This window comes from Rhinolophus ferrumequinum, chromosome 19 (genome assembly GCF_004115265.2).
Source record: "Rhinolophus ferrumequinum isolate MPI-CBG mRhiFer1 chromosome 19, mRhiFer1_v1.p, whole genome shotgun sequence".
NCBI lineage: Eukaryota > Metazoa > Chordata > Mammalia > Chiroptera > Rhinolophidae > Rhinolophus > Rhinolophus ferrumequinum.
In genome coordinates, this window is record NC_046302.1 from 29,825,579 (window position 1) to 29,847,775 (window position 22,197).

Below are 22,197 nucleotides of genomic sequence, written 5' to 3' on the forward strand. Positions count from 1 at the left end.
ATGGAAGGTTCAAGACCCACTCCATATTTGGAATTGTAGTTTCTCTTTCTGGTCTACATTAGTTCTTCCCTTTCTTCACATTTCCCTTCCCCTCTTCTGCTGCTTTTCTTAAACCCTGACTTCATAGGATGGGAATATTCAAAAGACAAGTTTTTAATAGACTTCCTGAATTCTAAAAACTTTCTATTTATAATATGCTAAAATGTTTTTCTTTAATCCTGAATTACTTTAAATTTCTGATTTGTGATTTTTAAGTTTTTTTCTCTTTGATCTGTTGACATGGTACATTATGGGTTTTCTGGCGAACCATTCTTGCATTCCTAGGGACACCTTACTCGATCATAACATATACCGGGAGAGCCAAAAAATGTATACACATGACTTGTATTCATGTTTCGTTATTGGTATATATTACAATTTTAATAGTTTTTTCCTTTCTTAAATGTATCCACATTTAAAATGTGTATACATTTCTTATAATGTGTATACATTTTTTGGCACCCTCTGTATACTATTGAGTTTGATTTGCTATTTAGGATTATTCTATCTATATTCATTTTTGCTTTTCATTTATACTGTCCTGTAAGATTTCGTGAGGTTCTGGGATTTTATCCAGCTTAGAAGTTGCAAGTTAGCCTGTTACTGTTTTGTGGATAATGGCAGATGACTAAAGACTCCTGGGACACAAACGACTTTATAGCTCACAGCATAGCAACTAGCACAAGCATCATTTGCAGCAGTACCTCTTGACCTCTCAAGTCCCATGGAAACAAAGTGAAAAGGTCTCAGGTGGATGCAGCACATTTTGAGTTTGTGTAGCAGTTGAGTTTGGGGAATTCACCTCTTATGCAAGGGCTGATCTTTGTCTCAGACCTTATCCTTCAAGGTTGTTCACCAATAAATGGTCCAGGAAGAGTGGTCAGGGCCTCAGATTCCTGCCATAGCTAGCAAGAATGTATAAAGAGTCTTAAGAGTCCAAGGTAGATTATCTTTGTCAGCGTGGGTTTAAATCAAGGTTACGTTAACCCCAATTAACATGATGAATGTTTTTTTCTAATTCCAGAAACTATTTCGGTAAGTTAGGGATTTATGTGTTGCTTGACATTTTGATAAAACAGCAAACAATGCCTTGTTTTGGGGGAATGAGGGGAGAATTCTGACGTGATCATTTTAACAGTAATTGACCTTCCATTTTTGAGTGAACATTTACATTTTTCAGAAAATTAATCCATAAAGTTCTCAAATACATCATCTGCTTTTATGATTTCTTTAATCTACTATATCTCTATTTACACATCCTTTTTCATTGAAGTTATGTGTGTCTCTTTTTTCTATCAGTCTGGGTTGCCCTTCACCCAAAGAATCAGCTTTTGGCCCATGTTTTAATCTGCGTTTTCCACTAATCTCCATTCTCCGCTCCCCCACACAGAGCCATGGGTAAGACTAATTACTTAAATCTTCCACATATCCACTAATGGGTTCAAACTACAGTAAGAACTATCGTTCCTTTTCATCCTGTTTTGTGGGCTGGTCGAGCATATCTTCCACCTTTAGAATCTCTGTGAAAGGAATAGGCATATGTCTGTGTTCCCCAAACTTGAGACATTTCTAGCTATTCCAGAACTTCCTCATCTTGCACTGATATAGCAGTAGCACCAGAGTAAGTATGGGGGCTCCTAAAGCAGAGTAATCATTCAGTCAGAGGAGACACCTGATCTTATCCTTTCAGGTAGCTCCAATTTAAGTAATTCTTGTTACTCAATTTGGTTTGGGGAATACAATGCTTGTCCAATTGTCTCTCAGTAGCCCCTAGGTGAAGTGCAGTGTCTTGTCCAATTTTTTCTTATTCTTTTTAGAATGCAGGGCAGGGTGTTAATGCTTCTTGAGCTTAAGGCTCTGGTTGTTTAAAAAAAAAAAGTTAGGAATAGCTTGGAACAAACCGTGGGCCAATATTTTTTGAAGTGCAACTTTGTGATAAATAATTTAAAATTGAATAAGGCCACCCGATACAGTAATATAAATGAATCGACAAGTGTACTATAATCTTGATTGTACTGAAGAAAATCAGACATCTCAAATTCATAGAACTAGAAAGTAGAAGAGTGATTTCCAGGTACTGGGGGAGGAGGAAATGAGTTGTTGTTTAATAGGTGTAGTTTCAGTTCTACAAAATGAAAAGATTCTGGAGATCCACTGTACAACAATGTGAATATACTTAAAACTACTGAACTAACTGTACACTTTAAAATGGTTAAGATGGTAAAAAAAAAATCAGACATCTAACATCAAGCTTACATGGGGAATTTATTTATTTTGTAGAAAAGCAACATTTAGAGAATACCACAGACAGCCCTAGTATGTCTAACGTACTATATAAAAATGACAATTGCTCATAATGACAACACTGAAGCACTGAAAGATACCAAAGTACTTTCTGAATCCAAAAATCCAATTATACTCAGTACGGTTTTAATGTTCTTATCTCAAAGTTCTAATACATTGACATTTGGTAAGCTAGATAACCATCCAATCATGTAACTTCGGGCAGTACATAAGTTGGCGATATCCAAGTCTTCTGGCAATACATAAACTTTGTCATACTCATCTCTTGTATCTCCACCCAAATATTTTAAAATTCAAATTTCTTGGTCAAGCAATATAGTGCTTGAATTCATTAAATATATTTAGACATTTCTACTATACAAAGTTAAATGTACAACTAAATTAATAAAAAGTGCTCACTGGTTTTATGACAAAAATGTTTATGAATAACTTTATACTTATAATGCCTTTTTAATTTAAATCTAAAATTGCCCCTTTTATTTTATAACCAGTTTTGTGTGGTTTATTTTGTAAGAAATCTATATCTTCTTAATTCTTACATATTCTTTTCTCCTTATTTCTTAGTTTAAATTCAGTACGAGCTTTATTGGTATCTTAGGCTTCATGTGTCTTCTTACTCCTAAATACCAGCAGTTCTTTGGAGGCCTAAAATCCAGCATGGGAATTACTGTATTAAATTAATTCTAGAAAAAACATTAAAGACATTTTTCCTGAAATATACAGAACATGTCATGCCAAATATCTTGTTTATACAATAAACTGGTAAAATTGGTAAATTGCACATATAGCTTATATTCCCAAAATAGAATAACTTAAATATTAAAATGTACTTTTATGTTACCACCATAACTGACCTCATAAGCATAACAAATGGCAATATTCAATATAAAAATCATAAACTCCACTAACCTTAAATGCTGCATATCACAGCATACAAACTCTCGTTTTCCTATGACCTACTCAAACTATAGACAGCAAATTTTTTAAGCTACTCTAGCATTTATACCCTAATTAGAAATTTATACGAAACACAATTTTATGTTCAAAAATGGAAATAAGCAACATAATTCCAAAACCCAAAAACATCCCAGCATTCTGTAATAAGAAATATCCCCAGCGGCTACATCCATGGTCACAAGCATCATTGTGCAGCATCTCAGGTACCTAAGGGAAGGAAAAAAAAAAAGCAAGCTTTAAGGTCTCAGAACTACAGATTAGTTTTTATAAGAATTTGCAGGACAGTAGACAGTAGATTAGCTTTATATGTAGGCTGGATATAGTGAGTCAATTCCTTAAAACATGACCACATACATACTGATTCTAGCTAATAATGTCACATAGTATTTCCTAGCAGTTTAATTAACAATGATTATTTATGATACACTCAGCAAGTCATATTTATATTGGTCCAGTTTGCTCCACCATGGAGAGCTGTATTTGATTACCCTGCTTTAGTTTCTGCCTGTATCTGAACTGAATGTAACATGTGGTTTACCTGAGTTCAGATATATGGAAATATTACACAATATAAAATAGAATTTTAGCAGTAAGATTGGTGGGATTGTTATGTGGACTTTGATGAAAGAGAGGTGTATCTCCTTTGTCCATCAATAAGGAACTTTTAAGCATTTTGGAGTACACACAGCATGCTAATAACATGTGGCTTGTGTTAGGTTTCCTACAAATCTATACACAATTCAAAGCATATTACTGAGACGCTACTCACAAAAAGACGTATCAGAGGGAATAGATATTTCTCTGTATCCTCATACATATTAGGCAGGATAAAGATGTACTTGTGATCAACAATCCAAAAAGATAAACTCTAAAGGACCTATGTTTTATATGTTCTCTTGTTGAATATAACTTCTCATGACTACTGCATTTAATCTAAAGCCTTTTTTTAAAGTAAGGTTTCACTAAACAATTTCTGTTTTATTATTAGTCAATATTGTAATTTGACATCTGGAAAACTTACCATATCAACCAGAGCAACATACATGAATAAGCCAGCAGTAAGTGCAAATATCCACATAGATACATTTTCAGCATAATGACCAATGAAAATTCCTGTTGCCATTCCAAGGTATGCCAGCATGGCCGACAAAGCATTATAAAGAACAGCCTGCTTAACAGTCATGCCAGCCTTCAGTAAAACAGCAAAGTCACCTTTGACAGAAAACAAAAAGGGGATAAAGTCACTAAAAAATCATTTTTAAAACACACATTCAAAAGACTTCCTAGAGCTAAAGAGAGAATTTTTGCAATGGTCTTTGAGGCTCATCTTGAAGAAAGTACCTATTTGCTGAAAATCACTGTTTCTCAGAATGAAAAGGGAACTATATGCTTACCATGAAATATCACAGCAGCTTTTATTTGTTTTTAGATGTTTAGTATAACTGTGCAATATTAAGGTAATAGCCAAAAAAATTTAAAAAAAATCAGGATCATTCTATACAGAAAAAAAGAGAGAGACTTCCTAGATCTAAGAAATTCTCCAATTTTTTTGAGGAAAAAAAGCAAAATTAAGAATTACCCAAGGCTAACTGACAGTGTTACCAGTATAAATCACCCTAACAGCTCATAAACTGAAAATTTTTTTTTTATTCCAAATTTTTCTTAAGGCGCCCACTTTGTTAACGAGTGATAAATACCATGAACCCACTCTTGCTCTCTTGTACGATCTTCAAGGAGCTTATAATTGGCTACAAAGAGGAAGGTAAAATTAAATGATGAGCAAACGATAAAGGTAATTTATAAATAAGAGCTAAAGAGTCTAATGTTTTAGCTTTGAAAGGAGAAAATGAGATAAATTAAGATGGGAAGAGTTAAGATAGGCTTCATGGAGCATTGAAGGATCTAGAGCACAGAACATAAACTAGATGTTGATTATAAGCATTTTGCAGGCAGATGGAAGGCCTTCTGAATGGCAGAACGGATGCCAAGGAACAAAAGTGAAAATGGTGTGTACAAATATGTGTGTGTAAGAAGAAAAAAAAGGACATGAATTGGGATCCAGAACAACCCTGGGAAGGTTTTTTTTCTTCAGCTCCAATGAGATTTTCTTTGCCAACTGCTCTGTTAATGGAAAATGATCCCTTTGATTCCTGTGGTCTAATTCATATTGTGTGTATGAAGATAACAATCACTGATGTCACTGGTATGCTGGTATAAGATACTTAGTAGGGGAAGAGGACAAGAAAGGGGGCCCAGGTACCTCTTTGGCACCCCCACATAGACAATCGTGTAATTGTACTGATAGGGTCAGATTCTGGCTGGAAACAAAGTGCTCAGTAAGAAAAGAAAGCTGGCTAGGTTAGCAGGATTATAAGAAGGCATAAAAGTTATGAGGAAGCTTGCTAGAACTATCATTAGCAAAAGCCAGTGACACTAGGACAATTTAGCCATCTGGAAAATACCATTTATATGGTTCTCTTACCTAACTCATGAGGCAACTCATGACAAAAGACAGCAACAGAAGTACTTAATCCACTTGATAAACCTTCAGTAAAAGCAGCACCTGTGTAGAAATAAATCAGAAAAGGATTGGCTACATTATTTCGTGGGTTTTTTACAAAATCTTACCAGCATACAAAATAAAAGAAATAAAATATATTCTGATTGTGACTAAACAGAACTTTCCCAATTGTACTCTGTATCTTCTTTGTAAGTGATCTCAGATTACATTCAATTAGGTGTAAATTTCCCAACAGAGCACAAGCTGGTATGATTGAGAAGGGAAGGTTCTGCTGTCTTAGAGTGATAAGGTGATCTTACACAAACCTGAGAAGTAATTGCTGCTGCATAAAACACCTATTTAAAAATATAACATAAACTGATTTAAAAGGGTTATGGGAAAAAACTCAGCAGTCACGAGTACACACGTTTCACTGGCCTCAGAGGAATTCACTATGTACTTAGACTTGTTTACATTTATTCTTTCACTGTCTTATAAGGAGAGTCTGAGACAAATAGCTCCCCTCCTTTTCAAAGCTAACATATTGTACAAATGACCCCTTGTAAACCCTGACGGAGCATTTGGATATCCTCCTTGTCACTTATGTGCACACAGCACATAGAGGAAGAAGAGCACCGGGCGCCCAGGGAGCCGAGGCCTGGGCTCACCTCAGCCAGCCCACAAAACAGCGCCCGTCTCCTTTGGCAAGTGGTTCACCTGGCCAGGTCTCAACTGCCTAATCGGTAATTATTTCCATGGTTCCTCCAGCACTAAGTTACTAAAATTTGTAAGTATTCTATTATCTCTTAATTGTGGTATAATAATTGCAAAAATTCTATAGTTCCTCTTTGGATAGAGACTGGTAACTGAACTTATCAGATATACAAAGATTCCTTTACAGCATGAAAGACAAAATGGCAGAAAAGATTCTTTTACCTTAATAAGTATTGTTTATATTGCAGGTAAAAAAACTTAAATGTACGGGGGGAAAAAACTCACAAGTGCTCCAAACACATTAGAGCCAGATCTTAAGACCTTGCAAATTAAAACAACTTTTGGTAGTTACAATTTAGGGAATGGGCCAGGCACAGCTCCTAGCACTTCATCTCCTCTAACATTTAGCGACTATTGCAGACTCCACCAACAAAGGGAAAATGTATACCAATTGCTAGGCCATCGCTGAAATTGTGCAGGCCGTCACCCATGATGACCATCCATGCCAAGGTGGCAATGCCGGCGTCTTTCAGCTCCTCCCGAGAGTAGCGCTGGCTGTGACTGTGGGGGTGGTGGTTCTGGTGGTGGTGGTGATGGAGAATATGATGGTAGTCATGGTGGTGGTGAATGAGATCGTCTGACTGGCCGAGCGTATCATGGAAATGGGAATGGCATTTATTCTTGCACCCTCTGGGTACATATTCATTATAGACTCCTTGTGGATGAGCATGAGCTATCATGACCTCTTCTTCTTCCAATATTGCTGGCTGTTGAGAATCAAAGTGGGAGGCCTCTTGTGAGTCTGCTCGTAAATAACTTTCAGGTCCTACGTATAAACAAAAAGGACGTTGGGACAAAGTCAGAAAGCTTTGTTAATATGCTTAAACATACTTCAAACATTCTCACTGATAATTAAAGTCAAAAATGATCTTAAAGAGTGGCAACTCTCTCCCATATACCTGTGGAACTCAGCATTACAGTATTATTGATTAACAACATCAATAGGTTTTAATGAGTTTTAGAAATTAAATGGTCTCACATATTAAGAATGGATTTTAAATGTTACTCTTCAATAACTACCCCTAGATCTGCCTTTAATTTGTTCTGCTTCCTTACATTTTCAAAGATGACTTTTATCCTGGTATAAGAAGCACATACTTATTTTAGAAAAATATTTAATAAAAATACTGAAAATTGGAAATAAAAAAACATACATAATCCTGCTAACTTCCTCTTTCTTGAGGGCAAAATTCAAGGAAAAACAGAAGAATCCAAAATACCATCATCACCAAAAACCATTATCTACTTACATAAAGAAAAGTAAACTGCAACAATAAGGTTTATGTTTTTCTTTGTCCTGTACCCTGGTATCACTTTTCCTGACACTGCGGTCCAATTCGAGGGCAGCTATTTCCTCTCATCATTATACACTTCACTAGAGTCCATTACAAAGGTTGAAGAGAAGAGACGCAGGAAGAAGAGCAAGAACATTTTACTTGCTCTTTAGAGAAAAACAGTATGTTGGAAAACAAAGTTAGACAGGAAACCTTACAAATAAGCAGGAGGCAACAATGAAGTTTTTCTCCCTTAGTCAGAAACTATCTACTGAGCACCTACTCTGGTCCAGACACCCAGCTAGACAATGGGGATAGAATGGAGCAAGACAAAGTTTCTGCCTTCAAGAAACTTTACGTTCTTGTGGGGAGAAAGCCACTTAACAAGGAAAAACACATGTATAAAGAAGGTAATTTGAGGCACTAGAAAGTATGGGAAGAAAATAGAAAGGGGTAATATGAAGCAGTGACTGAAAACCTTTGTATTTGGGTAATCAGGGAAAGCCTCTCAGGAAGAGATACCTGAGTTGAGATGTGAAAGGACGAATTTATGTGAAGATCTGGGAGAACAGTATTCCAAGCAGGGAAAAAAAACAGTAGTGCCAGTTCCTGAGACCTGAGACCTGGTGTGCTCACAGGATGAAAAGGAGGCCAGTGAGGCTGAAGAGAGTGGACAATGGGGGAGAGTGGAGGGCAGGGCAGGACCTTGAAGGTCATGAGTTTTGTTTAAAATTGTAATCTTCACTAAGTCTGTCCAACAAGAAATGCCAAGCAGACAGCTAAGTTATAGAAAAAATAGTAGCTTTACAGTGGAGAAACGTGGTAGACATAATCTTGGCCGAGTGATCGAAATGAACACCACCCATACACAACAAAGAGCATCATGTCAGGTGGCACACAGTGTAACTAAAAAAGAGATAGTAATACTGTGATATTCCTGCCAAACTGATCAATCCAATGGACAACATTAGACAAACCCAAAATGAGGGGCAACAAGATGCAACATTTGATCCTGGACTGTACTCTGTACCAATTGTTTCCTTTTGGGGGTAGTGGGGAGCATAAAGCATGACTAAGACTAGATAATTACAGTACAACAGCACTAACTTCCTGTTTTGGTAACTGAACTATGGCTATGTAAGAGAATGTCCTTTTTCTTAGGAAACATACACTTAAGTACTTAGGGGTAAACAAGCATCATATCTGTAATTTACTCTCAAATGGTTTAGGAAAAAAATGTGTGCAGATGTGTACAGAGAGAGAGCCAATGATAAATGTAGGTAAAATAATTGGGGAATACAGGAAAAGGACACAGAAATTCTCTGTACTGTTCTTGACATTTTTTATGAATCTGAATTTATTTCAAAATAAAAAATTATAGAAAGAGATATAAATACACATAGAAACAACCAACTCACTGGTAATTTAAAGTATGAGAATAAAAAACAGAAAAGACACGGTCCCATCTTTTCTAGACAGTCCAAACTGGCAGCAAATCGAGAGCAATGAACTCCCTCCAGCCCTCAGATTTGTAAGGACTTACGTTCATCTGCGTCTACTTTCTCCTCATTTGTTGAAATTTGAGATTCATAGTTAGACAACTGCTTCTTAATCTCCACATCATCATCATTTTCAGGTTTTTTCTGATTCTAAAATAGAAAGGGACAGCAAAACTTTAAAATAGTTGATTTGCTTCTGTATACAGCTTTAATAGTTCAGCAAAAGAGAGAGAAAAAGACAACAGAGCAACAGACCTCTATTGGAACAAAAGCCACCTAAGAGAGGGCCTGTAGTTACCTTGCACCGTACCTAGTAGTGTCTCCTGGGTGCAGTAACTGTTCAGAAAGGCGAAGAATCTGCCTTAATAATAGAAATGTAGAAAAATCACCTTCACCTTTTTGAATGTCTGCTAGGTCATCTACTCTAAGTGTGGTCTTACATACGCAGCACAGCATCCTCTGGGAGCTTGTTAGAAATGCACTCTCAGGCCACACCCAGACCTAATGAATCAAAGTGGAGATTTTAACTAGATCGCCAGGTGACTCATACACGTTAACATTGAGCTCTGCCTCAGGTTATCAATTTAGAACCATCCAGAGGCATTTTCTTCAAGCATTTAATAATCTGCTAACCAAGAGTGTATAACAGTAAGACAGGACAGGCTTGTCACTTTCCTGGTAAAAACATCACTTTATACCAGGACAGGCTTCCTTGAGAAAGTGACATTTATACCAAGAACTAAAGATGAGCAGGGGTTTACTGGGGAAGGAAAGGGAGGCAGTATTCCAAGGAGGGAGAGGAGTGTATGGGCAAGTCCTGAAGCAGGAAGGGGCCAGCCCTGACCGGAACAGAAAGGACAGACAGGGTGGCGAGAGATAAGGCTGGGTGGCTGGAGGAGACCAGACAACGCAAACCGGTTAGGAGTGGTGGACTTTGTCCTACAAGCAATGAGAAATCACTAAAAGAAGGATTTTAAGGAGTGGAATCCAGCCTCATCAGATTTTCATTTAGACAAACCACTCTGCCTGCTTTGCTCTGGATTGGGAGAAGACAAAATAATGTAGACAGGCCAGTTAGGAGGCAACTCCTGTCACCCAGGTGGGAGGTAAGCATGGCTTGGACAAGAATAATAGCAAAGAAGATGTAGAGAAATGGCAAGACTCTGGATATATTTAATAAAACTAGGTTGGCTATAAGGAGGAGGGAGATGTCAGATGACTCTCAGGTTTTCAGCATGAACAATAACCCTTACTGGTAGAAAGAAAGTTTGAGGTTGAACTATTACTATTTATATCAAGTATGAGATGTCATCCTAATATGGATAGAGGTTTCAGACAGACTTATATAGCAGGTAACCTAAAACTATGATACCCAGAATTTCCCAAGGGTGCAGGATGGATGTCTTCAGGAAAATCCTAGGTAAAATGTCCTGTTTTGGGTCCAAAGAGCTCCCAACACTTGCCATATAATGGGTAGTTTATTTCTCTTTTTGAGAGAACCATATGAGATTAAAAACTGTTAAGTAAGTAAAACTAAGATCTGGATGCCCTTGAAAAAAGATACTTAATGCATTCTAAAAAGGAAGAGAATATAATAACGTTTGCAATACTTCTGTGGGAAGTCTTTGTCTAGAAATTATGCTTACTTGCTGTTTAATGTTTCTTATACAGTCAACAAATAGTTTCTAATCGTCTCTTATGCACTAGTCATTGTTTTAGACATTGAAGTTATAGCAATAAACCAGACAAAGAAGTCCTCTGAAGACCTTACATTTTAGTAGAAATTATTTTAGTTTAGAAGAGATTATCAAACTTTGACTACAATCCACAGTCATATATGTAATATATCCATAGTAATATATGCAATAGACTGTAACGTTACTGTTGCATTTTAAAACGTTGATCATATTATAAGATTGCTTTCATAACTCCCTGAGTTATGATCCAGAGTTTGAATAATACTGTCCTGTATTAGAGGGACAGATAAAAGTTATCTTTAAGGAAAATTTGAAAGCCAAATTGAAATTACAATGCTCAATAAATTATGACATTTGATATACAAAAATGGTAAAACCAACCAACCTCCAACCACCCCCTTGAAAAAACTAAAAATGATCTTTTGTTGTTATAAGGTAAGAATAATTCCAGAGAACATAAAGAGTAGGAAATTTTCTCAAACCAGTCCACGTGAAGCAGTGGGGACAACAGGAACATGGAAGATGATTTCCTGGATTAAGAATGAATAAGCTATTATTTCACTTCTTCCCTTTAAGTTTAGGTCCAGTAAAGAGAAGGTTCAAAATATGCAATTTGAGATTTTAATGAATGTAAACTCCGTAAGGGCAAATACTCATAGGATGGAGCAGGAGGCTATTCTCCTGTTCACACATGCACTTGTTTTCAACAGTGAGCTCTATGCTGAGCAAGAACCAATTATGTTATTTTTCAAGCCTCTTCTTGCTAGCTATACTTGTTATTTTAACTGCACAATTTAGTAACTTATTGCTCAAACTATGTGATCATGGTGAGAACAGTTACTTCTATGAAAACTAAAGTTAAATGGTTTTGAAAGATTCAAAGGCAGTTGCTTTTTTTAAAAAAAAAGTCTATCAAATTATGTAAGGTGACAACTATATAAAATTTAAAAAAATTTCCAAACTTTGATTCTACATTCAAGATAGCTTTACAAGTGTGTAGCCTCTTGATCAATTTTAGAGCAACCAAAACTGGAAATTGGAGATGAAGTAGCATGGCTGTAGGAAAAAAAAAAATCATCACACAGAACTCCAACTCAGAGAAAATCTTGGTGAACATCAAATGACCAGAATGAGTGTACAAATGTTTTAAGTTAAATTCAAATGTCCAAGATATGTATGTGTCCTTTTTAAGAGTCCTGACAGTCTTTTGACCGACTTGCCTGGGCACGTCAAAGAGGCAGATCACCACAGGCAACTCAAAGCTATTTTTTACCAGGAATAAAGAGCCTACTCTTTGGCTTCATACTATTTTCTGGGGACAGTTTGTAAAGGGCAAGTCTGTCAATGTCACAAACTCTTTCGAATAAAAGAGAATATTCAGCTACTGGGTGAATAAAGTTAATCACATAGTGAATCATAACTACCAATAAATATTGATGGTGTATCCATGATACTTTTTTCTTAAACCACTTTACTGAGGTATGATTGATATATAAAAAGGTGTATATATTTAATGTATACAACTCAGTGAGTCTGGGGATAAGTATACACCTGTGAAGCCATCATTGCCATCAAGGCCATAATCACCATGCTTCTGATCTTCAAGGCACTGCTTGTGCCTTGTTTGGTCATTTATATAGATGTTTATCTTTGCCTTGCGTACCTTCTCACGAGTTTGAAGGGAGTTCTGGAGATAGAGAACTCCAGAGTTATAAAGATACAGAATTGCTCTCTGTTAATTCCTTTGGGAGCAAAAAAGGATTTCAGAAAACTCAAACCCATCTCAAACGAAGACTATATACTCTGGACAAGTTGTACTAACAGTTTAGTTAAGAGTGCTACTCTAAATAAATGTCTGATGCATAGTATGTACTCAGTATACATTTTCTTACCTTTTTCTTCTTATCTTTAAATTGCTTGATCAATGTGAGCACATGTTCAACAAGAAACATGAAATACAAGCCTCCCAGAGCTGTCAGACCCTTCCATGTGGAATCAAAATAGGTACTTTCTTCTATGTTTTGAGAAGACAGATGACTGAACACTGGCCCCTTCTTCATTTCCACGGCTAGTCCTTCATGGCTGTGACTATGGTGATGACTTGCATGAGACTAAAGGCAGAACAACATACATTTTATAAGGTCATTACTTTCACACATCAGAAAAATTGGCTAAGATAATAAGGTCAAATTGGAAATCATTCAGAATTAGGCAATTCATGGGATATTTCGGAATGAAGGTAAGTTTGGATATTAAAAATAAAATGAACAACAAGCAGCTAGTTTTCTAGAGCTTAATGTATACAATGCACTATAACATTTAAGAGTAGGTCTGTTCCGTGTAAAGACAGATCCATTTCCCAATAACCTTCATAATACATAGGTAATGGATATTTTCAATGTTTGACAAGTTACCATGGCCACAAATAATAGGGAACTGCCAGACTTAATGGGCAGGTAGTGTTTACTGCTTATACTCCCAGCTGAAAAGTTCATACCAGTATCATCAATGTGCTTACAAGAAGCTCAGTGTGTGTAATAGGCCCTGGCACATACCTGAGATCCAGGTACCGTGCCCGGTAGCCTCCAGGGAACTACTGCCTGCATGTTAGGAAATCAGGTGTGGCACATACTAACACAGGTGAGATTGGGAGGGAGTCACATGCACATACCACTTTGTGCAATAGGTATTCCTGAACCTCTGCCATCTGATAGTCTGGAAGTTTATCACAGCAAAATAGTTATCTTTCACTACTGACTGAAACATGATGAGATATGTAATAAGCTAGGAATAGAGTAATTTCCCCCCTCCCATTTGCCTGCAAATCTCTAAGGGAAATTTAGAAAATGAGATCCAAATATTTCTTGCCTATGCACCTATCCCAAATATTTAATGGAAAAATAAATCCACTTTACCAAACTTGTTTTCATTTAAGAATTTAGTCATGTCACAAGGTGTAAATCTCTAAATACATACATAAATTCAACTCTGAAGAAAAACTCTTTAAGTTTCTTGGGTACACAGAGTCACATTTTTGTTTCTGTGGCAATTACACTGACATGTAAGCAGGTGATTCACACTGCTACAGTCTGTCACAATACTAACGTCTGGGTAGAATCTGTCTCCTTATATTAACTGGTTTCCAAAAAGTTAAAGTAGTCTGTATTTAGTAAATTCTCTTTAAAAAGAAAAATGAAAAAATGAACATGTCCTAAAACTTAGCACAAAAAAGCAGCTTTTGGTTACCAAATATATGTTAAAATCAACTCCTCTAAACCAAATTTCTAACCTTTCACACATATCAATACAAAGAATTCTAACACAAACCCAAAAAATACATGTATATTTTCAATGTTGAATAAAACACACTAATATGACAAATTACTGTACTTACATGTGGAAGAAGGTGTAAAAATGCATCGCCACTCAAGGTACCAACAGCCAATGCCACAAGGAAACTCAGGAGAAACTTGAAAAACACCCGATTCATCAGAGGCACTAGGATAACACCCAGTAAAGACAGGAAACTAATGATGGAAATGGCTATAAAGCCACCAACCCAGGCTGTCAAAACAGAACAAAAGAAAAAGCATACAATTGATAAAGTTTAAAAGACAGACTTTGGAGTAGCATAAAGCAACTTGTAACAGTAGGGAAGTTAAAATACAAACTCAGTGGAATAGGACTGTGGTAACAGAGCAATAACCAAGAAATAGGCTCAAATGAACAGTCTGACTAAACGCTCCAGATAGAGAGCCTAGTGGAAATAAGCATAGTAGAAAATTCTTCAACTGGGTGGAAAGGAGGGGAAAAAAATGGTAAATAAGGATGAATTCTCGCTCACTTTGGAACTGAATTTTTAGCTCCCATAACATCTAAATTATGAAAGAGGGCAAAGTTTAAATAAAGAAGAAAGAAAGAAAGAAAGAAAAAAGGAAGAAAGGAAGAAACAAAAGGAAACGGGAATTTAATAATTTCCTCAGTAAACAAAGCAATTATTTATTATAGTTTTTGAGCACTGAAACTGTACACTCTAGCAGCAGAGCCTATCCTAGTTTAATTTATTAATAAAAACAGATCAGAATTAGGCTCCTGAACAGCAGAGATTAACTCCGACCCTTCCTCCTGAACAGTGACAACATATAAAAAGCCCAAATTTTGGATGGGAGAACCTCAGACAAGTTACAAATTATGTTTTCTCCCCCATACCCTTTGTTTTAGGCTAAGGCTAAACTAACACAGACAAGTTATAATTGAAGTCTTTTTTTTTTTTTTTTTTTAAGGTTAAGGCTAATACGCTTTCTTCACATTCAAGGCAGAGAACAATTAAGATGGCATATTTGAAATTATGCTGAAAAATGAATAGGCTGATGTAAATACAAGGAAAACTATAACATAAATGTATTTATTGGAAATTATTATTATATTAAAAACGCAATTCTACCTATTTGTAAAGAGTAGGTCTTTGGAGGGATTTCAGCTTTCTTTTCACTCGTTGTATGAATCAGACACGATCTAGCATCAATTTGATTGATGATGGCGGGACAGAGGTAGTTGAACTCTGTTACATTCAGCAGAACTTGGATGCCTATGCCATGAGATGTAAGCAGCTTTGACGCATTGAAACACTGAAGAAAACAAAACAGTGAAAATCACCAAAAGGCATTCCCATTACAGAATCCAAAAAAGTTGTTTGATGACACAACACCCTTTCCTCATTGAAGCTTACTTCTTTAATTTTTTAAGTCAACGCTAATTAAAATCAACTTTTGATTTGAGTACTTTGGAACTTGCCTCAAGCTGCCTGGAGATACTGTGTCACAATAGTGGTATCCCATCTCTCTGCCTATTTCTTCTTGGTAGAAACAGTCACATGACTAGTCACCCAGGGAGAAAGCCTCAAGTGGAATAAGCTTGAGGATAAATGAACATTCACAAGCCTGTTAACTCATTGTATAAACCTATTAAGGAAATGAGCTTTAATTTCAAGATGGGGTTCATTAGAGATTGAGAAATATGTTGTTTTAGTACTAACGCTACCCTACCTGGCCTAAACAAGCCCAAGACACATCACTCTTCCAGCAATGACCGTACTTGCAAAACTTAGCTCAGTTCTGTCTACATATCTGGCAAAAAAATTCTCTATGAGAGGCTATTAAATTATGTACATTACTCTCGAGCAGGGCAAGGCTGGTAATAAAACAAACCTGTACCGGCAGGCAGCTGTTTCAACAATTTAATTAGCTGACTAGTTTGAAGAGAACCTCCTTTGAGCAATCTAAGCCCCCCCCATACTCCCAAAATTGGCAGTAGCACCTGTTTCTCATCTTCTATAAAGTTATTTTAAACTCTCACAATTCTCGGTTAATACTACTCGGAACAAACTTTATCACAGTGTGGCTATGGGAATGACCATTATTAGTACCGGTAGGATTATCCCAGAATTAGTACAGATGGTTTGAATGAAGTACTTAAGTTTCGCAAATTAACATATACTAATTCCTTGTTCTTGACACCTTTAGTCAAGGCAAACTGTGTACAGTCTGGAAGCCTCGTTTTGGAAAAACAAATGAACTCAAAACTTCACTGCCCCAGACATTCAGTTGTCCAGTATGTTGTTCTTGATAGCATTGTGATCCCTCTGCCAAAGAGGTAACACTGTTCTTGCATTCTTCCGCCCCTTCAACCACACCTTTCCCTGAATCATAAATTCTCACTCCTGCTTTTCAACCTTTTTCTATTTTTATTAATATTCACCTTAAAGATTTTCTCCCAAATAACTGGTATCTACTTTCTATACTTATCTTAAATTCTACATTAGAAAGTAGTTTGAGCAGGCAGCACTATTCTTAGTATCACCCAAGTTTTGTATCGGAAATGTTTACAACATAGTAGGGACACTTTGGGCCAAATGCCTTGCTGACAAAGCAGAAGTTCCCTTTTCAATAACCTCACCGTTACACCTACAGATAGAATGGCAATGACAGGACTGATAAGCAGGCATACTGATTAAAATAAGAATAGCACTCATCTTACCTCCTGAGTATTTTCATTTGTGGTCCTGGAATACATAAAGTCTTTTCTGGGCTCACTCACAGATTCATTTGTTTTCCTCCTAGCCAGTCGGCTCCCCCGGCTCTTTTCTGTGATACTGGGTGGAGTGGAACTGCTCACATCTTTGGGGAGAAGTTTTCCAGGTTTTGGAGTTTCTATTGTCTCTAGAAAGTGAGTTCCTTCCGAAACAGCGCTATACACAGTTGAAGTCACTTCACTAGCACCAACACCGTCCTTGATTAAAACATTCCTTCTACCATTGGCATGTTCTGATCGGCGAGATCCTTTCCCCTGGCTGTTTCTAGGATCTTTACCCGAACTATCAGAGTCATGGTCTGGGCAAAGAGCTTTCCGATTATTTTTACCAGACGCAGCGTGATTACGGTGAGAGTGATGCTCGTGGTCCGAGTGATGCTCGTGGTCCGAGTGATGCTCATGGTCCGAGTGGTGCTCGTGGTCCGAGTGGTGCTCGTGGTCCGAGTGATGCTCGTGGTCCGAGTGATGCTCGTGGTCCGAGTGATGCTCGTGGTCCGAGTGATGCTCGTGGTCGTGGTGTATGTGGATTCTTTTAACCTTATCTATGCCTATATTCTGAAGCAACTTCCTGAAACCTTCAACTGACAAGGAATTATTTTCTCCATAGCGATGGAAAAGTTGCTGTAGATGATGTCGCTGTGTGGTAACTGCCAAATCAACATTAATGCCAGATTCCCAGTTAGGAATAACTTTCTCAGTGGTCTGAGGAAAAGCCGTTGTTGGTTCGGGTTCACGAAGGGGGTTTGTGACTGACAGGGTGAAGGTCAGGATCAAGACTACAGATAAACTCGTCGCCATTGCACCTTCCTAGAGAAGACACACACACAAAATTTCTTGCTTTCATTTCTGAAACAATGAAGAACTCTCATGCTGAAAATTGATGTATAATCAAGGTTTACAGAGCATCATTTAGTGTGACAAGTGTACTGCTAAGTACTGTGAAAATATAGAGAACTAGAGGCCTAGCCTCTACCCTGCTAAAACGTGAAACAACTGGAGTACAGTTGAGTACTAAGAGATTTGCACTGTAAAGCAACAGTGATTCAGACACTGGAGAGATCCATGTGGCCACAGCCATATTGGCAGCTTCTTATTGTGTTGAGAACAATGATTCAAAAAAAAACAACCACCCAATTACCTCTACCACCATCATCATCATTTCATAAAACAATTATTTTAACATCAAAGAGAGTAAATATGGCAATCTCAGAATAATTCTCATTTAAAATTTTTCTTAAACTATATACAAATCAATTTAAGGCTTCTTTCTCCCAGTACCACTCCTCAAACTCACCCAACTTTGCCAGTTTCTTGTATGTGCTTCAGGATGTTTTCTACGCGTACTCAAGAAGATATGTGCTTTACGTGCTTTAACCACACAAATGGGATATTTTTTCTCCACTCAACAAATGACCTCTTTCCATGTCAGTACATATAGACTAATCTCATTCTTTTGAATGACCGGATAATAATAGTTCCTTAAGTAAATTAAACTTCATAAAAAATTATATCATTCTTCCGTTGCCAATAAACCAGTGAAAATTTTATCAGACTATCACTCATCCAGACAATGGTGTCTGGAACGAAAGGCCTAAGCTCCGAAGAGGAGTCAGGAATCCAGCTGAGCCTGGAAAAGCAGAATTCAGTTAAGCCGAGGAAGGTATAGTTCAGATAAACGGATATCTCAGGACCTGCAGAAATCCAGCACCAATGATGGACAGTAATCGTGGCCAAACTCATCTGCCTCCAGGGATAGACCCAAAGGTTGGATTCTGGAGCAAGACAGCAAGGGCCTGGGGCGAACTAGCTCCATCATTTTCAGCTGTTCTTCCTCGTACCAGGAAAAGCGGGAACCCCTATTTTACAGGGTGACTGAGAAACCACAGGAACGGATGTATGTGGGGGAGCTCCAAACAATGTCGGCAGTGTTGCACAGCTGCTGCCGATCATACTAGAACCGTGGAATATGGAAGTATACAAATACCACAGGGCTAGACTCCTGAAAGAACAATCTTGGGAGCCTGAAGTTTTACTAGGACTCGAGAACCATTAAGAAATCACTCGTAAGAGAGAAGCAAGGAGCGGGGTGGGTGGGGACGAGCACAGACGGAATGTTCAGGGGCAGCTCCGTGCCTTTCTGCGGGCAGGATGGATGTTGAAGGCGGTCGCCGACCCTCAGGCGGACCTCCATCCCTGCATGGCCGCGTGCTGAAGGAAAAAAAGAAAGCGCCGAAAGAAAGGACCTGGAGAAAGGGGCGAGCGGAGAGAACCGGAAAGAGGGCACACAACTGCTTCTATGGGCTTTTTATTTTTAAACACGACCTTGCCTTCTTTGAATAGAAGATGACTAATACGGACCGTTTCCTCAGAAAAGTCTTCCGTTGGACCCCAAAGCCCATCTGTGCACCTCTAACTGGGGCGTCAGGCCTCCACGTCCCCTCGGCAGCCCCCTCCCGGACCTCCGGGACTTACCTCTCCGCGGCCTCGCAGTCCCACGGCCCGGCCCCGCGCGCAGGTTCGGTTCCCCGCAGGCGGTCCGGAGGGCTCGGAACCGGCCCGTGCTTCTCTCTCTTTCTAGAAACCTCTACACGGCACGGAAAAGCGGCAGTCTCATCTGCTCGGCTGCCCCTCAGTGCCAGGTACCGCCGCGCAGCCACCGAGGAGCCGCGCCCCACGCGCCCTCGCCTCCCAGGAACAGGACAATTACTAATTACCGCCGCGCGCAGCGCGCTGCCGGGAACCACCGCCTCCGCCGGCCCCGACTGCCGGGCATGCGCAATGCGGCGTGGAACCCCGTCCCGCGTCGGCGAATCCGCGCGTCCGCCTGTTCGCCAGCGCCGCTGGGCTCGCAGGGGAGGGATGGGGTGAAGGCTCAGTCCGATTGAACTGCGAGCGCCGAGACCAGCTGGGGACCTTTCCTTTGATTCCCCCACGCCCCTGCGCCTCTCTGAGGTCCGAGACTTGCTTGCGAAAGCTTCCCGTCGGCTGCAGGGAGCCGGAGCGTGCGGGGCAGCGGGACGTTCCTAAGCTGCCCCGGCACTCGAGCCGCAGGTCTTTCTGGAAGGTCCGGAGTTACTCTTGCCGGGTCTTGGCCCCTACGACGGAGGCCGGGTTTGTGCGCTGGGCCACGGCCCGAGAAACTAGAAGAGAGCAGCGGCCGGGCCCTGAAGACCCCGCGGGCCAGGGCGGGGGGCGGGGCCGGCGGGGGACAGGGCCGCCTCCGCCACGCCTCCGGCCGCCTCTGAAACGCGGTGCGGATAACGCCAGCCGGAGAGGTGTCCTCGCGAGTAGTTCCGCTCAGAGGGCGGAAGTGCGCGGCTCGGTCTCGGCCGCTGACCAGCCAGCAACATGGTGGCACCCGTGCTGGAGACCTCTCACGTGTTTTGCTGCCCGAACCGGGTACGGGGAGCCTTGAGCTGGAGCTCCGGGCCCGGAGGACTTCTGGCCTTCGGCACGTCCTGTTCGGTAGTGCTCTATGACCCTCGGGTAAGAGAGGTGGCCGCTCGCTCGACCCCGTGTGCTTCTGGGGCGGAATCTGCAGGATGCGCTCGGTGCAGACAGTAAACTGCTCTAGAGCGCAGAGGCTGTGTTTGCGGTCGTGTCTGCTTCGGGGAGGTTGCCTGGGCGAGGGCTCTCCAGTGGGCGCGCCATCTCGCGTGCTTGAGTCACCATGTCCTACCAGTGTCCTGTTAACCCCACGTAGAAACCGGAGTGATGGCAACCTTTTCTGACGCCTGCTGTGGGGAACTGTACTACTGTTAAAGAATTAGTTTGGGTTGAAAAGGTTTGCAGTTTAGGTATGGATTAAATCCATTATTACAGCTGCTGTCTTATTTCTGTGTTTCTCACAGTGTTATTTTATAAATATTTGTTGTATTGAATTTCAAAAATATATCACGTGTATTTTAGCTTTGGGATTTTAAAGACCGTGGCATTGGGTAAAGGTCATAGGGGAATGGGGATCCTAAGCACTAGTTATAAGGCAGGACTTAACTAACCCATTTCCTGAACTTCACTCAGTCAGTTGACTGTTTTCTTGGCGCTTTGCATACCAAACTTCCTAACTGGCGAGTTTTTGCATGCTTCCTAGAATTCGTTTTGATCCCCCGTGGCCAATTTTGCACAATAAAGTTAGAGTTACTTCACAAAAAGAGCCTCAGTATAAAAAGGAAAGTGCTGGAAATTAAAATGCAGTGCAGGAGATAGCTATATGTATTTCTTGTTGTATACTGCCTTATTAATTTGATTAAAAATTCCATTATCTTCACACCCTTTGCAGATTCAAGTTTATATAGGAAATAGTTGTATTTTCTTTCCATATCTTGAGCTTGCTTGCCTCCTTCCAGTTTTTGTTTTTTGTTATTGCCGTGCACCCTTGATTGGCAAGAGAAAACACATAGATCCAAGGGTAAACTTTACAGTGGTCATCAACCAAGGACAGACTCAACGGTAGAAGCCTATCTTTCTGCGGCTATTTAATGGATTTGTGGCCATGCCTTACATCACATATTTTATTTTTAATGATAACCTGTGGCCACCTTAGGGGATTTTAACATCAAAAAAGAAATATATTGAGCCTAAAAAGTATTTTGTTTTGTTAAATATTTGCTGAGTGGGCATTTAACTACATGTAGTAATAAGAGCATGTCAGATGCTAAGATAAAGTTTTGGGGATGATATTCACTCAGCAAACTTTTGAGGTTCCTCTGTGAGCTATCCCTGGACTGGGTGGTAATGACACAAACATAATGGGTAGTAATTCTGCCCACTAAGGAATTCTGAGTCTAGTGAAAGAGAAAATGAAATGTTGTAAATTGTTTTCCAGCCTCAAATAAACCATGTGTGAAATATATTAGTTATGCACATTTCCCTCTGTGTGTCTTTTTCTCAGCCATGAGAATTCCAGGTGGCACATAAGTGGATATGAAGCCAGTGCAGTTGGTAATAAATAGAGAAAGGGGCTGTAAAGAAGAACGCTCTGTAGTCATAGAGTTAATATTTCAGCAGTGAGTGAAGTAAAGAAAGCCCAGGTGTGGAGTAATGTTGGTGAAAGCAGCTGTCTG

General features: G+C 39.4%; 2 protein-coding genes across 2 annotated transcripts in view; one reads left to right on the forward strand and one right to left on the reverse strand.

Moving 5' to 3' along the window:
* Window positions 1–2,288: 2,288 nt before the first annotated feature.
* On the reverse strand, window positions 2,289–19,741 carry SLC39A6 (solute carrier family 39 member 6). The gene is made up of 10 exons (XM_033087108.1): window positions 19,607–19,741; window positions 17,081–17,941; window positions 15,489–15,672; window positions 14,439–14,608; window positions 12,937–13,155; window positions 9,392–9,497; window positions 6,963–7,340; window positions 5,783–5,863; window positions 4,322–4,512; window positions 2,289–3,507 (listed from the first exon to the last, which is right to left on the reverse strand). Exons 2-10 carry the CDS (start codon window positions 17,930–17,932, stop codon window positions 3,355–3,357), a joined length of 2,334 nt encoding a protein of 777 aa, XP_032942999.1. The 5' UTR covers window positions 17,933–17,941; window positions 19,607–19,741; the 3' UTR covers window positions 2,289–3,354.
* A 719-nt stretch (window positions 19,742–20,460) lies between these two features.
* Window positions 20,461–22,197, forward strand: part of ELP2 (elongator acetyltransferase complex subunit 2) — a 38,794-nt gene continuing 37,057 nt past the window's right edge. The window contains exon 1 of the mRNA XM_033087107.1: window positions 20,461–20,620. Coding sequence (XP_032942998.1) covers window positions 20,483–20,620 — 138 coding nt within the window. The 5' untranslated portion in view covers window positions 20,461–20,482. The remainder of the gene's footprint in view (window positions 20,621–22,197) is intronic.